This window comes from Bombyx mori, chromosome 6, assembly GCF_030269925.1.
Source record: "Bombyx mori chromosome 6, ASM3026992v2".
Classification (NCBI taxonomy): domain Eukaryota; kingdom Metazoa; phylum Arthropoda; class Insecta; order Lepidoptera; family Bombycidae; genus Bombyx; species Bombyx mori.
This window is the reverse complement of record NC_085112.1, coordinates 4,463,061-4,483,657: the sequence shown is the minus strand read 5'-3', so window position 1 is coordinate 4,483,657 and position 20,597 is coordinate 4,463,061. Positions and strand designations below refer to the sequence as shown.

Below are 20,597 nucleotides of genomic sequence, written 5' to 3'. Positions count from 1 at the left end.
TGAGTGCTGGGCGTGCACTGTTTGTGCGTTGTGTGTTGTGCTGGTTTGCAATGTATCGGCCAGCAGCTCTGCTTTTTCATCATCATCGAACGCCGCGAGTCGGCCTGAGGGGCCTACGAGGGGGGGCATAGCTACTACCGTATCCGATTTGAGAGTACGAGCTAAGCGGTAGTAAGATCTTTGAGAGGGCGCGAGTCCTTCTAAGAAATCAGACCATCTGGCATCTCGAACTTCGGTGATGCGAGACTTTACGTCGCGTTGTAGGGCACGCATTCGAGTACGATTTTCCGCGGTAGGATACCTATCGTAGGCGCGGATCGAGGCGTTCTTAGCTCTAAGGAGTTCCCTAATATCGTCGGGCAATTTGAAGCGGTGAAGGAAGTCCTCCGCCAGAACTTGCTTCGATGACCTATCTAATGTCGAGGTGATGTGTGACGTTACGATGTCTATGGCTTCAGCGGTATCCTGAGGAGACGGGGTAGAGTCCGGGCTAAACGGGAGCGATGGTGGATCAGATTCAGCCAGGCTAATGCCCAGCGTGTGCCAATCCACCACAGTCCTCATGACGGGAACGGAATCGGGAGCGCGACCGAGCTTCATAACGACGGGACGGTGGTCTGAATCTAACTCTGAAGCTACTTCGATCGAGTGTAAGCGCAGAGTTACGTTTTTTAATAACGCTATATCGAGTATATCCGGGCGATGCGCGATATTTAGCGGGTAGTGAGTCGGGGTTAGCGGAGCCACGATATCGAAGGCGAGATCATCGACTAACGCGTCGAGCCGTCTGCCATTCGGGGTTGTGGTATGAGAGTTCCACCTGATGTGTTTACAATTTAGGTCGCCCGCTAGGATGACAGAGCTGCCCATGCCGAGCAGCGCCTCGATATCACTGCTTAGAACGATCTTATCCGGTGGAAGATAAACGGACGCGATAACGATCGGCGCGTGTCCCGTCAGTGAGATTCGGCACACTGATGCTTCGATATTAGCGAGCGCGGGAGGATCGAGCGGGACGCAATGCAGGGCTCTTCTATAGTAAATGACGGTACCACCACCACGAGCAGAGAGCCTGTCGTTCCTGACCATATTATAGTTCGCGATTTTAGGGTCACGGCGCGCGGGCTTAAGTAGGGTCTCCTGCACTAAGAAAATGTCAATTTGATGGTCACGCAAAAAATCACAAACCTGATCACGGTGATTTGCGAGACCGTAAGCGTTAAAAAATCCTATCGTTACGGATAAGGGCTTTATTCTACTAATGTACGCCATTGATTACCGGCGGAGTGAGGGGAGGACGTACGTATTTAACGACGCGTATACGTCAGCGTATTCCTGCACAACGGCGATGAAGTGTTGTGCAGTGGAGGCGGCGCGAATGGCGTCACCCAAGGCGTTAACACGATCAAAGTTGATCGACTGAAAAAAGTCGATCGCTAGAGCGAGATTATCGGACGCGGTCGGACTGTTGGTCGCGGGGGAGGAACGAATCGCGGGGGAGGAACGAATCGCGGGGGAGGGACGTATCGCGGGGGCGGGACGAATCGCGGAGGGAGGAGCTGCAGCCGTGTTCGTGTACGGCAACGGTTTAGCCCAGGCCGAGCCACTGGGCACCGGCGCCGGCACGAAGGCAGGCTTAGCCTTCGGCACAGAGGGTGCCGTGGCTTTGATGTCAGGGCCGGAAGCTCGGAGGCGGTTTTGGCGGGCGACGCGGCGATTTATTTTTGGAGCTCGGGGGCATCCACGGTAGTTCGCGGGGTGACCCTGTGTTCGGCACAGGACGCAGCTAGGCGGTTCCGTCGCGGTTTTCTGGTCGCGAGTACAAAGGGCCGTGGCGTGATCGCCCAAACACTTAACACATCGGGGGCGCGCGTGACAGTTACGAGAAGAGTGCCCGTACAGTTGGCAGTTATGGCACTGACTAGGAGTGCCTTTTTTATGGGGGACTTCGACGGCGATACCGGAGAGTTTACAGACGGTCCGTATGTTAAAAATATGCTTACCCTCGGGGGTAGGCTGGAGGGCGACTAGAACCATATTGTATGGCTCCCTACCGCGGCCGGTGTGCATGCGGTGCACGGAATTTACTGGTAGGCCTTGTTCTATCAGATCAGCCTTGACGAGATCGGCATCTAGCTCCTTCGGGATTCCACGTATGACAACGCGGAGTTCGCGCTCCTCCTGGAGCGTATAAGTGTGGAAGCTTATACGCTCCTTTCGGAGGTAACTTGAGAGGGCCCTATGTTCGTCGGGTGTCGTTACTTTTATTTGAATCCCGTTGGCGAGATTACGGGCGCTGACAAAATTAATATTTTTGGCCTTAAGGGCCAGTGAAACTCGGTCCCAAGCTGCCTTCTCTTGAAGGATTACCGGGGGAGGGGTCTGAGTTTTAGATTGTGCCACTGGACGCGGCGACGGTGTGGCACGGACAGCGGGAGCGACGGGGGTTGGAGGGCGGGGACGCGACGCGTTCGCGGCTTTGCTTACTTTAGCGGCCGCGGTAGCTCGGGCCTCCGCAGCGCGCTTTTTACCTTTTTGGACTACTGTGAATCCATCAGTCGCGGCGGCGGGGGAAGGGTCGACTTCAATGTCCGACTCTGAATCGGATGAGGAGGGCGCGGGCGACCTGCGGGTGGGTGTTTTAGCGGGAGCAGTGGACGACGCAGGCACGACGGAGGCTGTGGACGAACGCACGGATGCAACGTAGGTCGCCGACGAACGCACGGTTGGGGCGGAAGCTGCAACGGTCGACGCAGAAGTTTTGGGCGCGAGTATCGGCGACACGGGATCGGCGGGCACGACGGAGGCCGCGATGGACGACGTAGGAGCGACGGGGGCAACGGAGACCGCCGGCGAGTTCGCTGCGTGATGGGCCTTGAATTCAAAAAATTCTGCCGATAGCGTTGGGTACCTAAGGCGAAGAAATTCCGCAAACAGGTCGACCGTGGACTCCATTATAATAGACGAGTGCCCAGGGGGGGCTGCCCCGGGACTTTAAAAACACACTCGCCTTACGGCGAGGCCCCAAAAATTGTAATAATCGCAATTAATTACGGCACACAGCCGTCCGCTTGCAAACGGGCCACTAAGTTACCGAACGAATTCCTGGAATTTAGGGGTCCGCCCGCTCACAGATGGCGATGCGAAGCAATTAGCACAGGTAGTCACTTCCGAGAAAAACACTTGGACGCCAGATGTGCCCCGAACCGAGGTCGGGCAATCGAACGGTCGATGAGCACGTCAGCACGCGACGAGTGCCTGAATCGGAATGAGCAGCTGTCCACGCGGATGCATCGCTCACTCAAGTAGGAGAGAAACAGATGGCGAACGCTGCCGAACGCAGAGGCCGATTGTGCCTCTTGGTCGCTCGTTGCGCTGTAAAGGATTGATCGCCTCAGCGAATATCAAACACGTCTTCACTATTCAAATACTTATTTATTACTGTCTTATATCTTATTACACCATGCGCCCCACCAAAATAGAAAAAAATATATACATATATACATAATTTTTTTTATTTTTTATTTATTTAAATACAGTTTGGTTCTATTCTTATGTATAACTTCTTCCTTATTATTACGTAAAATTTTCACATTAGGATCCAAATCTTCTATAACGATAAAAGGAAAGTGATATACAGTGTCTAATTTATTTCCTGTTTCATTTCTTACCAATAATAAATCATCTTTCTTATATATTACGGATTTTAAATATTGGTCAAATTTATACTTTCTTATTGTTTTACTTTTAATTAAATTTTATCTTGCTTCACATTGAGCTTTGCTAGTCTGAATTTTAATTCTAACGGATAACTGTCAAAGTTGTATAAAGGTTCAATGGTACAATTTTGTATATTATTAGGTATATTAGAAATTTTTCCAAATACAAGTTCGTATGGAGTATATTTGGTTTCTGTGTGTACGGTAGTATTATATGAGAAGCACCAATATCGACTCCAATCTCTACTATTATTGTCAGTTTGTATTCTTAAGTAAGCATTAAGTGATTTATGGGAATTTTCAAGAGCCCCAATTGTTTCATGATGGTAAGCACAAGAAAATGTTTGCTTAATATTTAATAGTTTACATACCTCGGCCACGTGTCCGAAGTACTTGAGGAGACGCTGCGTACAGATTGTAGATAGACGGGTCTTGACGTTTAGCTCCTCGAGAATTGACACATTTGTTCGGCGCTCCGTCCATGATACGCCCAACATTTTGCGCCAACACCACATTTTAAATGCGTCAATTCTCGATCGGGTACGGGCCCGACAAAATCCTGAGAACTTGGAAAAATTAATAGTTGTAGGTCACGTGGAAGGAAAGAGAAGTCGAGGAAGATTGCTAACCAGGTGGACGGACATTGTCAAAGAGGCCACAAACACCAGCGTCCCGGGCGCCATTAAGCAGGCCGAATGCAGGCAATATTGGAGGAAGCTGGTGCAAAAACTGGACCAAGGTGGTCACGACCCTCAGTAATGAGGAAACGACAAAGAAGAAAAAGACATACCTCGGCCATTGTGCTTGAAATAAATTCGGTTCCCCTGTCCGTAACATCCTGGCAGGGTCGCCATATAAAGGATTGATCGCCTCAGCGAATATGAAACACGTCTTTACTATTCAAATACTTATTTATTACTGTCTTATATCTTATTACACCACAGCGCGCTCTCGCTTGCACTTCAAGCCTTAAATGGAAAGCCTCAACGAATCATGTTCTTTCGTGTGTGCAGCCGGCTCCATCGAATTATAAGACATTGTCACGTCAAAAATTTGATTTTATAATGGAAAACGAACAAATGAAGACATTATGAAGATTAAGATATTAAGGATTCCGGAATTTCGATGAAAACCATGACTAAACTTATCAAATATTGCTATAGTTTCTATTTTGGTGATGGTAGGCCGCGTTCCCCCGACCGCTCCGGGGGAAGTTGCAGCGCTACGCCATCGAGGCACCCGACCCGCTGACCGAGGGAACCGGTGGTCGTGTCGCCGGCGGTCGCTTTGTAATATGCTCTGCGTCAACGCTGTCTTGCCGTCTCAATGGCCACGACTGGAGAGGCGGGAGAGTTGAACCTCACCAAAAGTGAGGTTCAACTCCCACATACCCCACCCACCGGGTGAGTGAGGAAGTGGTGATTTTCTCCTAAAAAAAAAGAATATTTCTCTTTTGAAACAGAAAATTGAAAACCAACCTCGCTTAAATTAATTTACTTGATATTCGGATATGGTGAACCTATAATTAAAATTATTTTTACCCTCTAATCTAGAATTATATTTTGCATTATTTCTGACGTTACTTTACAGTTTTCGTAGTTACAAACTGTAAAAGTAGTTTTGTTTATATCTACGGCTCGCGAATCGAAAACGAAAGAACTATGGTGATCATAAGTCCATATTATTATAGTTCTAATGCAGTACACCAAAGTTTTTGATAAACCATTTAGGATCTAATTGAAAAACGCATTACTGTTGGTAAATATAACGTTAGCTTCTCTAAACAAAAGTCACATTACATGTCTTGTTAATAAATAATCCAACCTAAAACTCACTTAAACTGATTAAAATTAAATTGATGACGTTTATACAACCAAGTAAACTACTCGATTTTCTATCAATTAGTAAATTAATGATTTTATCACATGGAAAGTTATAACTCAATTTAATGGAAAGTTATAACTTAATTTAATGGATTGAATATTGATTAAATAAGCTATCGGAACAGTCTACCTGCCTCGGCGGTGAAGATGGCAGGTATCCGAACCATATCATCTAAAGTGAAACCTCTCGAATTACCAGATGTCAGTGAAAATAATTTTGCTGACGATGGACTGAAAATCGTACAACCATTTAAATTTTTTATTTACATACAAGCAATAACGGGAATCAATCGTTTGTATTTGCTGAAATGTAATAAATTTGTGTTAATGTTTAGCTATCTGTATGCAATATTTTTGATTTCATTTGTCGCGTTAGTTTATTGGACAACCGAACCGAAGAAAAATTCACACCTTGTCATCAGACTTTTCACATTTTTTGAATACACACTCCTGGCTTGCATATCTGTGTTTCTGAAAAAAAAGAAAATGATAAAGTTCTTTGAAAACTTGAGCTTGCTCGACAAAATGCTGAAAATTAACAAAAACGTAAACAGCACGTGTTGCATGAAACAAGTTTTCTTTTGGGTCACAGGCAGCATTGTGTATAACTTAATCGAGTTTTACGCTATGGAATTTTACGATAATACCAACAAAGGATTGAAGACTATAATCTGCACTTATGCTATTGCATTGGCTCACGATTGTGAGCAAATATTTTTCTTCACATTACAAAGGGTCGTGTACTTGAGACTTTTAGTCGTAAAGAGGCATATACAAGAGTATTTTAAAGTAGATGAAGACAGTAGCAGGAAGAAACCAAACAAATATGAGATGTTATCAAATAATGTACAGCTAAATCTCACCGCTTTGCACGAAGTGTATGCGTTACTACACAACTGCGCTGAAAAACTCAACACAGTGATGAGTATTCCGGTAAGGAAGCTTGATCTGCTTAATGAAAACGTGCATAATTATCCAAATGTTATTTAAATAAATGTTTCAGGTGCTACTCATGTTATTTACTTCCGGATTATCCACGACTATTCTTCTGAAATTTTTTGTTAGAGTCATACAATTAACGGATCCTTCAAATCCGGGTGTAAGTTTCATCTTAATTAAATATTAGCTATTGAATTAAACGTGTAATATGAACAAAAAAGAATATGGTAAAGAGCTCGTCATAACAGAAAGAGAAGTAGATGTTTTTACAGCAAAAGCCAAAGCAAGCAAAAGCCTAGAAAAGTTTTAGTGAACAGTTCATTTGAAAATAACTCAACAAGAACCTAATACTGTTTTTACTATTTTGTTTATGCTGATTTGGGATAACGACCAAAGGAATGTCTTCCACCGAGCGGATGATATTACTCGGTATATCGACGGTCTGAATGTTGTTTGTTTGGAACTTGTACATATTGCAAATATGTATGTCAAATATCTTGTGTTCTATGATCACGCGACAAAGAAAATCATAAAGAATAACTAGGTCCTTATTAAAATGCAAATATTATATTAACATGTTAATGGCACCACTGGAATTATAAGCTATCGGTTCAACTGATTAATAGATAGTAATTGAATTTAGGACGTAAATTTTAACTTCGAATTACACGAAAACACAAGTGCACTAAATTCAAGTGCAAGTGCACCAATAATGAAACATTCCAACTTATAAATTATTAATTATATTCACAGTCAGCAATCGGAGTGTGCATGTATTTAATAGTGCGTTGCATCAAATACACGTTGTTAGTTGTGATCTCGTGCTATTACTCAAGCATCACTGCAACTCAAGTTTCTCTTATTCGTATCACGATTCATGATGCCATCAACACTGTTCCACTGGGTAAGTGTATTCGAAATGTCATAGATTAAAGTACAAAAGTAATGCCTTTCCGGTGTTAGAAAAATGTTTCAATGGCATTGCTTAATTCACTTACGGAACAACAACATTCTTCACTAGAATTAGGGTGAAGAGCGGCAGTAGTTTGAGTAGACCGACGTTGTATACCTGAAGCGACATACCGGACCTTCACATTAAAATCAGCTACAATATCTACGAACGGAGAAAGGACCAACAAAAAAAATTTTTAAGCTGTCGACGTCGCCCTAATCACATCATTTCGGATCCTCCCGATCCACTAACGATGCTTTTAGGTACCTCAAGCACCGGTCACCGTCCTTGTTGAATCCGTCGCTTACGACGAAGAGTTTGGCCAGTAAATTAACTCACAAACACAGCTCACTGAGTTTCTCACCGGAGCTTCTTCTGAATGGGTCGCGTTTCCGATCCGGTGGTAGATTCTGCAAAGCACTGCTCTTGCTAGGGCTAGTGTTAGCAACGTCCTCAGGCTAGAGCCCCGTGAGCTCACCTACTCGCTCGGTTACGCTAGCATAGCCCTCTAAGGCTACAAGCATAGGTGGAAAAAAATTTATTAATTATAATATTTAGTTAGACCCGATAGGTGGTTCCAATTTTTTAGGCAATACTACATTCAAACGACCCGTCCTTGTAATTAACTTTCTAATAAGACGTGTACTCTGAGTGTGTCGCAAGACCGGCTATTGTGGCGAACGTTAGAGGAAATCTATGTCCAGCAGTGGACTTCAGTGGGCTGAGCAAAAAATATATAGATCCATATTTATAATATTTGTTTTATTCGCAGGAAAACTCCAACGTCGGAAGGTCAAAGCGTTTTACTTGATGACCAAAGAATATAGTTTCGTCTATGCTTTGGCAGGGGTCATCAAACTCAACATGTCTTTGCCACTAAGCTATATCAGTCTCTGTACGACTTACTTAGTCATTATAATACAGTTCTCAAAATTTTTAGATTAAAATATCTATCGTTTTTAATATTATTTTTAGGTAGTAAGCATTTTCTATAAACAAGGCTAATTTCACTGATTTACACGTATTAAGTTCTCAGAATAGCGAAAGATGTTTTTTTTTCATTCTCAGCTGTGTATCGAACCTGATATTTTATGAAATTAAACCTGATATTTTATTTTATTAAATTTTATGGAATTAATTGATTATCAGGAAATTACAAATATTATTTAAATAACAGTTTGATCGTGTTTTAAAGTTTTATGAGTACAGTTGTAGTTTAGTAGTATTTTCTTCTTCTTCTTCTCAGTCATTCACTCCTGGCGGAGTGGTCGTGGTTACGTAAGTCTTAATGTTTGGTTGCGGCTTTTGAGAGACTTCTCCATCTTTCTCTATTTGTGGCGGTACGTGTACACTCAGTAAAGGAACACTTCGTAGATAACTTAACCACCTTGTGGATGATCGGCCGCGAGAGCGTTGACCGTCTACTCTTCCTTGAACCACTAAACGTTCCAATGACCTTTCATTACGAATGATATGTCCAAACATATTAAGGATTCGCAATAGTATAATAATATATAATAAATTATAATAGTATATTACTGTAGACCTATTTACAATTAATTTAATGAGGTAACTATGAACCCAATATAGTACCTATATTTGTCTTGTAGTATATTATAATGCTTGAAAATATTTTTGTCGTTTTACTTAATATAACATAATCTGTTTGAGCGCTTAATTTATGTATGTTTATTAATCAATATTCATTAAATGAACCACAATCCTTAAAAAATATTATTTGTCTTCGACGTTTTTAATTTGTATTATAAAACCCAGGAAAGAATTTGGTTATCTGCAAATACTAAAATGAAAATCTATGATTAATATAATATAATTTATATCGTTTTTAACGCTCATTTACTCAGAGCAAACACGAAAGGGAAAAATAATCTTGGAGGCTTTAAAGAAAAATCGGACGAGGAGGGCTCGTTGAAACCAGGCTTAGTTCTAATCTCGGTTGAAATGTTCCATATACGCGGACTTTTTTTTTTGCGAAAATCGCCGGATCCCCACCCGCACGACAGGTGGGGTATGTGGGAGTCGAACCTCTCTAAAAACTCCTGCCGCTCACAGTCGGCGCCCTACCCCAGAACGGGCGGGAAGCCAGTCGGAGCTATTGAGACGGCGGGACAGGGTTTATGTAGAGCACATTACATCCATCCCGCCGTCCCCCAGACACCGGACCGGTGGCTGCCAGCAACATGACCGCCGGTTCCCTCGGTCGACGGGCCAAGAGCCCGACTGATAGTGCCGCGCTACACCTTCCCCCGGAGCGGTCGGAGGAACGCGACCTACCACGCCGCCCCACGCCTAATTTCCTCCCCATACAAAGCGGGTGGAGCCCGAAGCTCTTAGGGGGCCGGGTTACGGACGGGACCCCGGTCCCGACCCCCTACTCGGCGGCGGCGGGTTTCTGCGTAGTGAGGAGAGCTTTGCGTCACTCGCCCCGCCGCCTCCTTCTGCGAGATGGTGCACTCGCAGAAGTTCGAGCATAGCCTTCCAAGACTCGTCGCCGCCAAGCCTCGACGCCACGACGCTAGGCAGCGACAAGTCTGGTCCTATCTTTGCGACAAGGACACGGCGTTGCACCTCCCAAGCGGGGCAGACAGCGAGCGTATGCTCCGCCGTGTCCAGGTCGTGTCCACGATGGTGGCACCTCGTCATCGACTCAGCTCCTATCCGGTGCAGGTACTTCCCGAAGCATCCGTGCCCAGTCAGCACCTGCACCAGACGGAAGGTGAGGCATCCTCGGCCACGATTCACCCAGTCATAAAAGACTGGGTAAACCGCCTCGACGGTCCGTAGACCCCACGTGGGGTTGGCTAACCGCCTCGACCACGATTCGAGCACGGACCGCCGAGAATGGACCTTCCGCGCCCGCAGCTCACTTTTGGAGGGACGCGCCACGCCCAGAGCACGAAGCTCACTGCGCCACCGATAGTCGGCAGCGAGCGACTCCGCCTCCAGCTCTCATGGCGGCGTCCCCGCCAACACACACGCCGCCTCGAATGAGACGGTGTGATATCCACGGATGACCCTGATAGCAACGGTGCGCTGCGGCCGGCGCAGGAACCGAGCCATAGTAGCCCGATTGCGCGGCTCGGCCCATACAGGCGCACATATACGCGGACTGAAAGGATTTTGGAGTAAGACAACGACAGTGACACGACGTCCTACGCGATACGATTTTTAATACGATCTTTTTTCTGTGACGATGTTTGTTACTACCGGAAACTAAAGACCATTCATTATCATTGTGTTAAGCCTTTATAACAGAAATTAAACTTTGTAAATAATAGAAAATAATGGAAATAGTACATGAGGAAAAATCAGGTAACTCTAAGCTTTGGGATAATGAGAACAATCGGCTCATAAAAACAAAGCAGCTATGCAGCGTAAATACCGTTTTATAGTCGCCGTGGCCCAAAAGATAAAAAGCCCAGTGCATTCGTATCGAGCGATGCGACTGTGCCGGTGTTCAAATCCTGCAGGCAGGTATCAATTTTTCCAATTAAATACGTACTCAATAACTGTTCATAATTGACTTCCACGATGAAAAAATTGCGTAGTATAAGAAAAATCAAACCCGCAAAAAATACAATTTTCGTAATTACTGGTAGCTTCTCCCGCCCTGCTATTTTCTGCCGTGATGCAATAATGTGTTTCAGCTTGAAGGATGGGGTAGCCACTGTACTGTAAAAACTGAGACTTTTAACTCATGTCACAAGGCCGTGATCCCTTTACACCCGTCTAGATAATAAAAAAATTTAGTTCACGTCCACTTCAACACGCTTGTATGATTAAAATTTCATATACTATGAATAATATTATAGCTGTACACTACTCGAAAAAGGAATGAGTTCAGTAACACGAAACATTTTTTTCAAATCTAATTTAATATTCACTTTTTGATCGGATCTGTTCTATGGAGGGTCAGGTACGCTTAGCCTCTTTAATCTTTGTTACTTTTTAACAGTAAGCCCGAATTTAAGTACAGATTCTGTTGCTGTCTACATTTTATCATTATTTGAAGTCCTTCGTTACATTTTAAATCGTAGATAGCTAGTTACCCAGTGATTTAAACGTTAGTTGGGACTGAAATTCTATGTTATTGTTTATAAAGTTCTTTTTTTTCATTAGCGCTTACGTAAGATTGTACAATCAAGCCACCAACTATTTTAACTATTTTTAATTTCATTAATGTTCAAAGCGACTAAATTTGAAGAGCGTATTACTGTTCTATTATGATTGATTTAGGTGGTTAGACGCTAATGCACGATCTACTACGACACAGCATAACATGAATGTCGTTAATAATCTTCAAACATAAGTTCAAAAACCGTAATAATACCATACATAAGCTGTAGCTTAATAGCCGCTGCCCTATACGAACGGCTCCTTCGGAAACGGCTATGGGACTTCATTACCGCGAACAATATATTAATAGACGAGCAGTTTGAGTTCCGCACCAAACATTCGTGCATACATCAGGTGCACCGCCTCACGGAGCTCATCTTAATAGGGCTAAATAGGCGTAAACAAATCCTGACCGGCGCCCTCTTCTTCGATATCGCGAAGGCGTTCAACAAAGTCTGGCACAACGGTTTGATTTACAAATTTGATATCGAGTAGAGGGAACTCGTTCTCGCCCCCGTCATCTGAGAGCCAGAGTCCCGTAAGGCTCCGCGCTATCCCCGATATTATTTAGTTTGTATATCAATGATATACCCCGGTCTCCTGAGACCTATCTACTAGCGCTCTTCGTCGATGACTCGGCTATCTACTACTCGTGTAGGAAAAAGTCGCTTTTGCATAGGCGACTCCAGATCGCAGTAACCACCATGGGACAGTGGTTCCGGCGCATTTACATCAACCTCACGAAAAGCATAGCGGTGCTCTTCAAAAGGGGTCGCCTTCCGAATCCCGTCATGACGTATGCAAGCGTAGTGTTCGCTCACGCGGCCCGCGCCAACTTGAAGCCCCTTCAGGTAATTCAATCCCGATTCTGCAGGATAGCTGTCGGAGCACCATGGTTCCTGAGGAACGTGGATCTCCACGATGACCTGGAGCTCGAACGTTGCGACCCTGATTAATATTCTGTTCCATTTGTGGAACTCATTTTGCACTGGTGAAGTGTTAGTGGAGATCGCTGCAGACGATACGAAATAAGAGGATTGTCGATTCGGGTTCACATGAGATTTCATATCTGTGCAATATTAAAGGACCGTTTTATTTCAAAATTGAATGGGTTTAAGTCCACACAACGTGATAGAGGCCGCGCGGTGTGCTAACGTACTCTATTGCATCACAGAGTATGTTATTGATCAGCGAAAGGCTAGCGGCGTGTTTCATTCAGACCCGATAGGCTGGTTCTAATTCAGAGAGGTATCCCAAAATACCACAGGTATTACCTAGGTCGTTTGACTTACTGCCGACCTTGAAGGCTGTGTGGAGTAGTGTACACCCCGACTTCGTCGGCCTGGTGTCGTTGGAGTGGTGGTGCCCCTGGTTACATGTTGACAGCCATTGCTCCTCCTACCCCCCAACCCTGCCTCGAGCGGGCTCGGACGCTCATCCGAAGTGGAAGCCCAATAAAAAAATCCCTTATAAAAAATCCATTAATTTCCAACTGCGGTGATTCGTCTTTAGGGACCCCCGGTGCAATCCCCACAACACCCACGAGCCCCCTCGGCGCATTCATGGGGACCGTCGGAGATTAGACTACCTTCAGGTATGAATTAAGCTAGTGCATCAAAATAAGGAATTCGTTATTCCTCGGTACTGATCCAAAGCTTAGAGAATAGAATAATGAAACTTCCAACCTCATTAACTTTCAACAGCGAAACTGAATTTGTACAGAAAAAAAAGACGTGTGGCACTCGGAGACTGCCGCGGTAAAGCTATTGCATAGATTCATGCATAGAAGCGCGATTCAGCTTTTTCGTCAAGCGCCATCTATCGGCGACAAACGGAATTGTAAAATAGAAAATTATATCACATTACTATGCGTTGGGCGTGCCATTTTCTATCGCTTAATCGAAGAATTTTATTACTACTCCTACTACTCATTCAGTGATTGGAGTGGCATTAAGAATAAAAGTGATGAAAGGTAAAATCAAAATCCTTCAAACATTAAGAAATCCTTCCAGCTCTAAAATTCACAAAGAATTGGAAACAGCAGTGAAAGAATAAACCTAGAGCGTGATAATACACTTACTCGTTTCGAAACTGGCCCATAGACATAGATCCAGTGAAAAGCACAACGGTGTTATTTCAAAGGGGAAACTCTATACACTCTATACGGATTTCCTCCCGCATCAGGAGGAGAAATCTCATACCCTCGATCGCCCTCTTCGGCCAATTCCAATATACCCTGGGCCAGGAAGATTAAGTACCTGGGAGTCACCCCGGATACATCCATGACATTCCGCCCTCATATTAAAACAGTCCGCGACCGTACCGTGCTTATTCTCGGCAGAATTTACTCCATAATATCATTATGTAAGCGGAGTAAAATTTCCCTTCGGAACAAGACGCTCTAGACACGTCCTTACGGATCCATTCAATAACCTTTGCATTAGACGCCTTCAGCTCTAACACTAGGAGCAGGCATAGGGACCCCTACAACCGTAGGTACTCGTCGAACTCGACAAAGAGTGGTGCAACCTAACCCATGCATCAGCCCGCTGAGTTTCTCGTCGAATCCTCTCACGGGGTTGGGGTGGCCTTGGCGGTGTCGCTCGATATCGCTAATGCGCTTAACAAGAGGTTTTAGTCGGTTCGACTCCGAAATGCCCCACCCGCCATCCCCAGTAAAGGGCGGAAGTCCGGCGATTTCCTTCTGACAAAAAAAATGTTCTCTAAACAAAAATCACATTTCATGTTTAATTAATAAATATTCCATCATTTTTATTGGTGGTAGAGCGTATTGTGAGTCCGCACGGGTAAGTACCACCACCCTGCCTATTTCTGCCGTGAAGCAGTAATGCGCTTCGGTTTAAAGGGTGGAGCAGCCGCTATAACTATACTGAGACCTTAGAACTTATATCTCAAGGTGGGTAGCGCATTTACGTTGTATATGGCTATGGGCTCCAGTAACCACTTAACATCAGGTTGGCTATGAGCTCGTCCACTCATCTAATCAATAGAAAAAAAATCTCAAACCCACTTGTGTTGATGAAAATTAAATTGATGATGTTTATATAACCATGTAAACTACTCTATTTTCTATCAATTAGTAAATTAATAATTTTATCACATGGAAAGTTATAACTTAATTTAATGGATGAACATTGATTAAATAAGCTATCGGAACAGTCTACCTGTCTTGGCGGTAAAGATGGCGATGGGTATCCGAACTATATTATCTAAAGTGAAACCTCTTGAATTACCAGATGTCAGTGAAAATAATTTTGCTGACGATGGATTGAAAATCGTACAACGATTCAAATTTTTTATTTACATACAAGTATTAACGGGAATCAATCGTTTGTATCTGTTGAAATGTAATAAATTTGTGATGTTGTTCAGCTATCTGTATGCAATATTTTTGATTTCGTTTGTCGCGTCAGTTTATTGGACAAAAGAACCGATGAAAAATTCACACCTTGTCATAAGACTTTTCTCATTTATTGAATACATACTCCTGATTTGCATATCAGTGTTTTTGAAAAAGAAGAAAATGATGAAGTTCTTTGAAAACTTGAGCATGTTCGACCAAATACTGAAAATTGACAAAAACGTAAACAGCACGTTTTGCATGAAAAGAGTTTTCTTTTGGGTCACAGGCAGCATTGTGTATAACTTAATCGAGTTTTACGCTCTGGAATTTTACGATAATACCAGCAAAGGATTGATGACTATAATCTGCACTTATACTATTGCATTGACTCACGATTGTGAGCAAATATTTTTCTTCACATTACAAAGAGTCGTGTACTTGAGGCTTTTAGTCGTAAAGAGGCATATACAAGAGCATTTTAAAGTAGACGAAGACAGTAACAGGAAGAAACCAAACAAATATGAGATGTTATCAAAAAATGTACAGCTAAATCTCACCGCTTTGCACGAAGTGTATGGGTTACTACACAACTGCGCTGAAAAACTCAACAAAATTATGAGCATTCCGGTAAGAAAGCTTGATCTGATTAATGAAAACGTGCATAATTATGCAAATGTTATTTAAATTAATAAAATTTTCAGGTGCTACTCATGTTATTTACTTCCGGATTAACCACGACTATTCTTCTGAGAATTCTTGTTAGAGTCATACAATTAGCGGATCCTTCAAATCCGGGTGTAAGTTTCATCTTATTTAAATATTAGCTATTGAATTAAACGTGTAATATGAACAAAAAATAATATGGTAAAGAGCTTGTCATAACAGAAAGAGAAGTAGATGTTTTTATAGCAAAAGCCAAAGCAAGCAAAAGCCTAGAAAAGTTTTAGTGAACAGTTCATTTGAAGATATTTCAACAAGAACCTAACACTGTTTTTACTATTTTGCTTATGCTAATTTGGGATAACACCCAAAGGAATTTCTTCCACCGAGCGGATGATATTACTCGGTATATCGACGGTCTGAATGTTGTTTGTTTGAAACTTGTACATATTACAAGCTTATCTTGAAAACGCCGTAAGTGACAATCAGTCATCTGTCAAATATCTTGTGTTATATTATGATACCGCAAAACTGAAAATCATAAAGAATAAACAGGTCCTTGTTAACATTACACTACTGGAATTCGAAGCTATTGGTTCAACTGATAGATAGTGATTGAATTTGATTTAAGTTCAGTAAGAAACAAGGTTCTCATAAGACGTAAATTTTAACTTCGAATTACACAAAAACATAAGTACACTAAATTCAAGTGCAAGTGCACCAATAATGAAACAGTCCAACTTATAAATTATTGATTATATTCACAGTCAGCAATCGGATTGTGCGTGTATTTAATAGTGCGTTGCATCAAATACACGTTGTTAGTTGTGATCTCGTGCTATTACTCAAGCATCACTGCAACTCAAGTTTCTCTTATTCGTATCACGATTAATGATGCCATCAACACTATTGCATTTGGTAAGTGTATTCGAAATGTTAATGAATGATTAAAGTACAAAAGTAATTAATTGCCTTTCCAGTGTTAGAAGAATGTTCCAATGTCATTGCTTAATTCACTTACGGAACAACAACACTCTTCACTAGAATTAGGGTGAAGAGCAGCAGTAGTTTGAGCAGACCGACGTTGCATTCCTGAAGTGACATACCGGACCTTCACATTAAAATCAGCTAAAATATCTAAGAACACAGAAAGGACCAACAAATAAAAAAAATTAAACAGTCTACGTTGCCCTAAGCACATCATTTCGGATCCTCCCGATCCACTAACGGTGCTTTTAGGTACCTCAAGCACCGATCACCGTCCTTGTCGAACCCGTCGCTTGCGACGAAGAGTTTGGCCAGTAAATTAACTCACAGACACAGCCCACTGAGTTTCTCGCCGGAGCTTTTTCTCAATGCGTCGCGTTTCCGATCCGGTGGTAGATTGTACGAAGCGCTGCTCTTGTTAGGGCTAGTGTTAGCAACATCCTCAGGTTAAAGCGCCGTGAGTTCACCTACTCGCTAGGTTACGCTGGAATAGCCATCTAAGGCTGCAAGCATAGATAGGAAAAAAATGTGTTTTTGAGTGGGTTCCTAAATTAATTATATTTACTCTTAGACCCGATAGGTGGTTCCAATTTTTTAGGTAATACTACATTCAAACGGCCCGTCCTTGTAATTAACTTTCTAGTTAGACGCGTACATTAATTGTATCGCAAGACCGGCTATTGCGGCGAACCTTAGGGGAAATCTATGTCCAGCAACGGACTTCAGTGGGCTGAATAAAAAAATTATAGATCCATATTCAAATATTTGTTTTATTCGCAGGTAAACTCCAACGTCGGAAGGTCAAAGCGTTTTACTTGATGACCAAAGAATATAGTTTCGTCTATACTTTGGCAGGTGTCATCAAACTCAACATGTCTTTGCCACTAAGCTATATCAGTCTCTGTACGACTTACTTAGTCATTATAATACAGTTCTCAAAATTTTTTGATTAAAATGTCTATCGTTTTTAATATTATTTTTAGGTAGTAAGTATTTTCTGTAAACAAGGCAAATTTCACCGATTTACACATATTAAGTTCTCAGAATAGCGAAAGATGTTTTTTTTTTCATTCTCAGCTGTGTATGGAACCTGATATTTTATGAAATTAATGCATCAGGAAAATACAAATATTGTTTAAATAACAGTTTGATCGTGTTTTAAAGTTTTATGAGTATAGTAGCAGTTTAGTAGTAGTAGTCGTTTAGTAGTAGTAGTAGTTTAGTAGTATCTTACTTTAGATCTGCTTACAATTAATTTAATGAGGTAACTATGAACCCAATAAAGTACCTATATTTGTCTTGTAGTATATTATAATATAATGCTTGAAATTTTTTTTGGTGTTTTACTTAATATAACGTAATCTACTTGAGTGCTTAATTTATGTATGGTTATTATTAAAAGACCTTAAGTGAGCTACATTCTTAAAAAAAAAAACTTTTTTTTTTCGACATTTTTTATTATTATTATAAAACTCAGGAAAGAATTTGGTTATTTACCAATACTAAAATAAAAATCTATGTTAATTAATATAATTCATATCATTATTAACGCCCATTTACTCAGAGCAAACACGAAAGGGAAGAATAATCTTGGAGGATTTAAAGAAAAATCGGACGAGGAGGGCTCGTTGAAACCAGGCTTAGTTCTAATCTCGGTTGAAATGTTCTATATACGCGGACCGAAAGGATTTTGGAGTAAGACAACGACAGTGACACGACGTCCTATGCGATACGATTTTTAATACGATCTTTTTTCTGTGACGATGTTTGTTACTACTGGAAACTGAAGACCACCCATTACCATTGTGTTAAGCCTTTATAACAGAAATTAAACTTTGTAAATAATAGAAAATAATGGAAATATTACATGGGGAAAAATCAGGTAACTCTAAACTTTGGGATAATGAGAACAATCGGCTCATAAAAACAAAGCAGTTATGCAGCGTAAGTACCGTTTTATAGTCGCCGTGGCCCAGAAGATAAAAAGCCCAGTGCATTCGTATCGAGCGATGCGACTGTGCCGGTGTTCAAATCCCGCAGGCAGGTATCAATATTTCTAATTAAATACGTACTTAATAACTGGTAGCTTCTCCCGCCCTGCTTATTTCTGCCGTGATGCAATAATGTGTTTCAGCTTGAAGGATGGGGTAGCCACTGTACTGTAAAAACTGAGACTTTTAACTCATGTCACAAGGCCGTGAACTCGTACACCCGTCTAGATAATAAAAAAAATTAGTTCACGCCCACTTCAATACGCTTGTATGATTAAAATTTCATATACTATCAATAATATTATAGCTGTACACTACTCGAAAAAGGAATGAGTTCAGTAACACGAAACATTTTTTTCAAATCTAATTTAATATTCACTTTTTGATCGGATCTGTTCTATCTATGGAGAGTCAGGTACGCTTAGCCTCTTTAATCTTTGTTACTCTTTAACAGTAAGCCCGAATTTAAGTACAGATTCTGTTGTTGTCTAGATTTTATCATTATTTGAAGTCTTTCGTTACATTTTAAATCGTAGACAGCTAGTTACCCAGTGATTTAAACGTTAGTTGGGACTGAAATTCTATGTTCTTGTTTATAAAGTTCTTTTTTTTCATTAGCGCTTACGTAATTATAGTCCATCTAGACAGTACAATGAAGCCACCAACTATTTTAACTATTTTTAATTTCATTAATGTTCAAAGCGACTAAATTTGAAGAGCGTATTACTGTTCTATTATGATTGATTTAGGTGGTTAGACGCTAATGCACGATCTACCACAATATAGCATAACATGAATGTCGTTAATAATCTTCAAACATAAGTTCAAAAACCGTAATAATACCATACATAAGCTGTAGCTTAATAGCCGCTAGCCGCTGCCCTATACGAACGGCTCCTTCGGAAACGCCTATGGGACTTCATTACCGCGAACAATATATTAATAGACGAGCAGTTTGGGTTCCGCGCCAAACACTCGTGCATACATCAAGTGCACCGCCTCACGGAGCACATCTTAATAGGGCTAAATAGGCGTAAACAAATCCTGACCGGCGCGGCGCCTTCTTCTTCGATATCGCGAAGGCGTTCAACAAAGTCTGGCACAACGGTTTGATTTACAAACTGTACAACATGGGAGTGCCAGACAGACTCGTGCTCATCATACGAGACTTCTTGTCGAACCGTTCGTTTCGATATCGAGTAGAGGGAACTCGTTCTCGTCCCCGTCATCTGACAGCTGTAGTCCCGCAAGGCTCCGCGCTATCCCCGATATTATTTAGTTTGTATATATCAATAATATACCCCGGTCTCCGGAGACCTATCTACTAGCGCTCTTCGCTGATGACACGGCTATCTACTACTCGTGTAGGAAAAAGCCGCTTTTGCATAGGTGATTCCAGATCGCAGTAACCACCATGGGACAGTGGTTCCGGCGCATTGACATCAACCTCACGAAAAGCACAGCGGTGCTCTTCAAAAGGGGTCGCCTTCCGAATACCACTTCGAGGATCCCACTCCCTAATAGGCGCGGTAACACCTCCGCCGTTAGCCCCGTCACTCTCTTTGGTCAGCCCATACCGTGGGCCCCGCGGGTCAAATACCTAGGCGTCACCCTCGACAGAGGGATGACATTCCGTCCCCATATTAAAATGGTAAGCGACCGTGCCGCCTTCATATTAGGACGTCTGTACCCTATGTTTTGCAAGCGAAGCAAACTGTCCCTCCGTAATAAGGTAACTCTCTACAAAACTTGCATACGCCCCGTCATTACGTATGCAAGCGTAGTGTTCGCTCACGCGGCCCGCACCAACTTGAAGCCCCTTCAGGTAATTCAATCCCGATTCTGCAGGATAGCCGTCGGAGCACCATGGTTCCTGAGGAATGTGGATCTCCACAATGACCTGGAGCTCGAACGTTGCGACCCTGTCTAATATTTTGTTCCATTTGTGGAACTCATTTTGCACTG

The 20,597-nt window shown here is 42.4% G+C and overlaps 1 protein-coding gene across 1 annotated transcript; it reads left to right on the top strand.

Annotated features, from left to right (window-relative positions):
- Nucleotides 1-5,882: 5,882 nt before the first annotated feature.
- LOC119628637 (uncharacterized) lies at nt 5,883-9,228 on the top strand. Its single transcript, XM_038011721.2, has 4 exons — nt 5,883-6,535; nt 6,606-6,701; nt 7,295-7,445; nt 8,266-9,228. The coding sequence occupies exons 1-4, from the start codon at nt 5,930-5,932 to the stop codon at nt 8,436-8,438; spliced, it is 1,026 nt and encodes a 341-aa protein (XP_037867649.2). The 5' UTR covers nt 5,883-5,929; the 3' UTR covers nt 8,439-9,228.
- The last annotated feature ends 11,369 nt before the right edge of the window (nt 9,229-20,597 follow it).

Coding starts and splice junctions, on each gene's coding strand:
- LOC119628637 (XM_038011721.2), top strand. CDS start 5,930: ATGTTTAGCTATCTGTATGCAATATTTTTGATTTCATTTGTCGCGTTA. Junction 6,536..6,605: donor ACACAGTGATGAGTATTCCG/GTAAGGAAGCTT, acceptor TAAATGTTTCAG/GTGCTACTCATGTTATTTAC. Junction 6,702..7,294: donor CGGATCCTTCAAATCCGGGT/GTAAGTTTCATC, acceptor TTATATTCACAG/TCAGCAATCGGAGTGTGCAT.